The 5615-nt window shown below is 47.5% G+C and overlaps 1 protein-coding gene across 1 annotated transcript; it reads right to left on the bottom strand.

The window, feature by feature from the left end:
- Positions 1–3128: 3128 nt before the first annotated feature.
- Positions 3129–4178, bottom strand: LOC147724525 (uncharacterized). Its single transcript, XM_086918054.1, has one exon. It carries the CDS (start codon positions 4176–4178, stop codon positions 3129–3131), a length of 1050 nt encoding a protein of 349 aa, XP_086774180.1.
- Positions 4179–5615: the final 1437 nt, after the last annotated feature.

Raw genomic sequence — 5615 nt, 5'->3', positions numbered from 1 at the left:
CTTTCTTTTGAGATCCCTTTGGTGAGTCCAAATATTTACCTTCAACAGTCAGTCATGCTGTCTCGGCAGCTGTTACAATGCTACCGCACCTGTGCATTTCTGTTGACTTGTATCACTGAGGTCTGCTCTAGCAGGCTTGCATGCAAATTAAACCTCCCAAATGTATCCAATTGCCAGCATTTTAACTACTTTAAACTAAGGGCGCTGCGAGTTTCTAGATTTTCAACATGTGTGTGTATGTAATTCATAAGAAGCAGGAAGACACAAAAACGTAATTGGCGGGGCTTCGACTGGAGAATGGGAGTGGCACGTTGACAAAGGAAGAATGCATGGCCCACATATATTTAAATCTCCTTCCTCTAGAAACCTGCCCATGCCGTATTGTTTTTGTGTTAGAGCCTAATTACGACTTTAGCGGTCTCGGAGCGGGCCGCAGTACCTTTTTAGTCTCTGGGGGGTTGGTTCTTTGGCGGTCCCATGGCAGTGCCCATGAAAAAGGCACCACAATGGGAGCGTCAAAGGCAGTTCCTGCATGGCATGGACTAGTGCAGCCTGTAGAACCCCCTTTGTTTTCTCTCTGCCAAGGTTTTCATAAGGGGCTCATTGCCATGAAGACTGTGGTGTCGAGGAAACTCGTAATATGCTTGGCACTGCCGCAGTGGCACCGCGAAGCATATTGCAGCCTCAAGACCATTGCAACACCACCAGAGATCCTTGATCCCATGGTGGTTGCAGCAGTCCCATGGAGGTCCGACTGCCCCACTTGTAATAGGGCAGTTGGAGATCTGAGCCCGCACGGCCACTGCGAGGCGGTCCATCTGACCTCTGAAGTCATAATTAGGCTCTAAGTGAGCCTTCTTGATCTCACTTGCAACTGCTTGCCTGAAACTAAAGTGAACCAGGACATGACGTTTTAACATTGACTTTACCTTCTGGCCTAAATCTTAGACCGAAGGACATTCTAGCAAGAGTGCTAGCTCATAGTACTGCCTGTGATTTCCACAGAGAAACAATGCTGCAGTGGCATCCCTCACTCTGGTGGAAGGTTTGAAAGGGCAGGGATTGAGCGCTTTATGGGGAGTTTATGTACGGATCGTTGAATGTCAGTGTACCTTCCTGCTTGCCTCCCTCCAACACAGCTCCCTGGTTTTGAATATTTGAATGAGAGCTCATTTGAATCTCTGATGACATAACAAGAAGTGATGTCACACAGCCTTTGACATCATGATAGAAGATTTGTCATCAGTAAACAGGTCTGAATAATTATAAACCAAACAAAATAACACCAGAATGTCACTAGAGCCTTTTGTAGGAAGGGTCCAAATCAGCTTGTCCAGTAAACTGAAGATGTTGGTGCCCCCTGTGGAAGGAGAGCGTTTTAAAGTCTCCGCAGAGGCAGACCCCAAAAGGTGTTCCTCACGAAGTAGTGCCCCAAACAGAGTCACTTTTATATTTCAGGTTCTGGTCCTTCTAACCAGGTGTGAAATTTACCCTGCTCTGATTGACAGCACAATTCAATGTTGAAGTGTGTGTGTCTCACTCACAATGAGTGAAACTGCTGCATCTCTCCTGATGCTTCTGAGTCCATTTCTTACCACGTGGAAGGCCATGTGATGCACTCACAGTATGATTGGTGGTAAATTTACCGAATCGGTAATTAAGAAATGGTAAAATGACTATTGAGATGTAGGTAACCTCTTATATACCGAATTTACATGAAATTCGGTATTTAAGAGTCGGTATTTACCATGGATTGAAATCAGGTGGTAACTAGGTGCAGGCCATAAAAAAGGCCCCAAAATGCAACAGTTTCACCAGAATGGCGGCATTCTATGTGATTGTGAGGTGGCTACGGCTACAGGCAGAAGGAGAGAGGGTCTGGAGAAGGGAGGAGCAGGTGTACAGGCAGAGGATCACCTTATTCCAGCTAACTGAGCCAGCGATCCTACAAAGGTACAGGCTAGACCCCAAACCATCCTGGACCTTATCAGAGACCTCCACCCACTGTTGGACCACCCAACCCCAAGGTTGCACGCCATCCCACCCCATGTGCAGGTGCTGTGCAGCCTACACCTGCTTGCATCTGGGAGTTACCAGAGTGTTGTTGCTGCAGTAGGTGGGGTGTCCCAGAGCTGTCTGTCCCGTTTCTTTAAGAGATTCCTAGACGCCATATTGCAGAGAATGCATCACTACATCAGCTTCCCTGCAACGCATGCAGAACTGCTCAGGACCAAGACAGACTTTTATCAGATGGCGCATTTCCCCAACACCATTGGCTGTATTGATGGCACCCACATACCTATATGTCCACCTGTTGCCACATAGTATATTTATCAGAACAGGAAGTCCACCCACACCATAAATGTACAGGTGATCTGTGATTCCAAATACATAATCACGGACATAGTAGCCAAATATCCCGGGAGTACCCACGACTCTTAGATCTTCCAAAACAGTGGGATTTACACATGCCTGACAGCGGGGGAATTTGGCGAAGGATACTTAATAGGTAACACACTGTGTGAAACTCCCTTGATACATATTGCAGATGGATGTGTTTGTGTGCATGTGAGTAATGTTTTTTTTCTTGTTACAAATAGGGGACAGTGCATATGCCCTCCGGTCCTTCATCCCCACACCCTACCTCAACCCTTCAACACCCAGCCAGAGGAGATACAACAGGGCACACAAATCAACCAGAAACATTGTGGAGCGCACCTTTGGTATGTGGAAGAGTAGGTTTCGCTGCCTACATAAAAGTGGAGGGGCCCGCCAGTACACACCGGTCACCTGCTGCAAGATGATTGCAGCCTGTGCAATGTTGCACAACCTTGCAGTTAAGAAGGGCACCGAAGTGGATCTCTCGGATTATGAGGACCATGATGACGAGCAAGCAGTGCCTGAACCACACACAGCTGGAGTTGCAACACCAACTGATGGCAGACACAGACGGGAAGAGATCACACACAACTTTTTTTAAGTAAGTAAAGAGACACAGACAGGTGGAGTATGCACCCAACGTAGTTTAATTGTGTCACTACGTAGGTTTCTAAAGCACAAATGTGCAACACAAATTATTTACATGCGATGATGTGAGTCCTGGGTCACTTCCCCATGAACTGGAATACTCATTTGCGTCCACGCTTACCAGTGCCAGTTCTTTGGTGCTCGCTGTGCTCACTTTCTGTTTGGCCTGTAGCCTCAGCGTGGCGCCTGCTGCTCCTCCTTGTTTCTACGACAAGGGAGCTTGCCATGCTGCTTCTACTTGTGCTCTCTTCACTCTCTGGCAAATCCAGAGCAGCAGTTTGTACTGCTTGTGCATTTAACAGCGCCTCAAGAGCACTGGTCATCCTGGCCATGCCCCTAGTGACCTCATTACTGTTTTGGGTTAGTCCCTCCTGCATGTTTATGCTTCTCCTGCATAGCAGGGATGTGGCTGTGGTCAGCCGGTTGGTGGCTTTATTTTGTTCATGCGCAGGCTGCCTTTCCTTGCGCCTTGATGCAAATTCGTTGTCTAGTTTGGTCCACAGAAGCTGCACCGATTGTGACATTTCATGCATCCCAGCGGCCATCTCTTTATTGACATCTACTTGTTCCCTGATGCCCTTTCCTATGTCTCCCATGTTGTTGTTCAGGTTCCTCATTTGGCGTTGGCAAGACATGATGGCTTTTCCCTGCATCCTCTGGATTTTTACCATGCTCCCCTCCAGGCCACGGAACACACTTGAACCCTCCACACGTGCAGCTGCACTACTTTCTTGGACTCTGCGGAGTCTTGCACCAGTATGGCCCACCTCTGCACTGGACTGCAGTGTGGCAGAGCTAACATCCACAGGCAAGGTGTGTGTGTCTTCCCCCTCCATGTCACCTGCTGATGACTCCATTTCTAATAGTGGGGCCACAACATGCCTCCTGCTTGGTTGTGATGCATGTGTTGTCTCATGCAGTGATGCTGGCATTTCTGGGGATGACAGCAACAGAGGGGATTGTGATCTTTCTGGGGACGCCTGCAACTCTTGAGAAATTTCTGTGTCTTTTGTAGGAGGATGGCTACTTGTTGCACCTGTGTCCTGTGATACGTTCTGTGTACTTGGACCTGGCTCCTGACTCTCATCCCTCTCTGGTGCCATGCCTTCAGTCTCCTGGGAACACCTGCGAGATGTGTCACCTGTGGACATATGAGCGTACATTAGCTAAGCGCTACTGTCTCACAGTCACTACAATTAAATATTTCTCACTTGCGCTATATTCTGTCTGCAATAATTTCCCTAACTTGCTGGTTGCTGTGCTGTATGACATGGTCTTTCATTTCCTGACTACATGTCCCATGATGCATTGCTCCTGTATAGTGCTAGCAGTACTGGACTGGGGTTCACTTGGACACAAAGGGTACCGGTAAGGATGATGGTATGGGGGGAATGCTGTGCTGTGCATGCGTTTTACCTTTTCTGCTTGCAGATCTGGCTGAGCTGTCTACTTCTCCCAGTCCGCAGACGCTGTCAGGTTCTATGGTTGAGGCCACCATCTCCTCCGGGTCAGTAAGGGGGGGGTGCTGGGTTCTTGCCTCCACCAGTTTTGGTTGCCTGCTTGTGGTTTTCAGCCAAATTCTTTTTTTTTGGCTCCTGAGGCCGTAGAATCTCTTTTTCAGGTCCTCTGTGTCTCTGGTAGTCACTCCAACTGCATTCACTGTGTCAAGTATGTCCAGCCAGAGTTTCCTTTTGGCAGATTCTGCCACAGTGAGGGACTGCCTGCCAAACTGTTTTTGGTGCACCTTCATCACCTCCTCAACAAGTACCTGCAGCTCCATGCTGCTGAATTTCAGTTTCCTCCTCCTCTCTGGCTACTCTTTTTCTTTGCTGCTTGCCATTTTTCAATTTTAAAAGTGCACAAAACTTTCTGCTGCTCAGGGACTCCCTGCTCCAACTGCCTCTCCAGTACCTTCTAATTAGTTGCAGCTGCCTGTGTAGCCACTTCCTGGTAGGGGAGGGTGGTCGCAACTGATTGGCTGCCTACTTGAGTTTCACTTTTGTTTGCTTTCCGATACGGTATTTACATAATCGGTATTTACCGAATTGGTATTTCCCATTCATTCCTATGGGCCAAAAGGCCCATAGGAATGAATGGGGGATACCGATTCGGTAAATACTGATTCGGTAAATACCGAATGTCCGATTCCGATTAGATTTTTTATCTACATACCATTTACCGATTCTAAAATACCGATTCGGTAAAATTCCGTATTTTAGAATCGGTAAATTAAGTTTACCTACATCTGGCCCCATGTGTGCTGTACAGGAAGTCGAAGGAGTAGGTGAATATACAAGGGAGCGATATGCCATTCACCCATTGAAGGAGGCTGAAGAGCAGGACCTTTCCTAAAAACATATTTTTTCACTTGGGTGTGGGAGGACTCTTAATTTTCTTTGGACTGTTGAGGTTCCAAAAGTAACCATCCAACATTCCACTGGTACAATGTTTACCATATCCAACTGTGATACAGCATCTCCTGTTTGCCAGCCAAGCACCAGTGTGGTCAGTGTTACTTGAGGCTTTCACCAAACAATAAATTCAACCTGTCATGCTGATGGCTTTTCCGATGAATACTGCCAGTACCA

Source organism: Lissotriton vulgaris, chromosome 4_1 (genome assembly GCF_964263255.1).
Source record: "Lissotriton vulgaris chromosome 4_1, aLisVul1.2, whole genome shotgun sequence".
In the NCBI taxonomy this organism is placed as follows: domain Eukaryota; kingdom Metazoa; phylum Chordata; class Amphibia; order Caudata; family Salamandridae; genus Lissotriton; species Lissotriton vulgaris.
The sequence above is the reverse complement of the archived record's forward strand: the minus strand, read 5'-3'. Positions and strand labels throughout refer to the sequence as shown.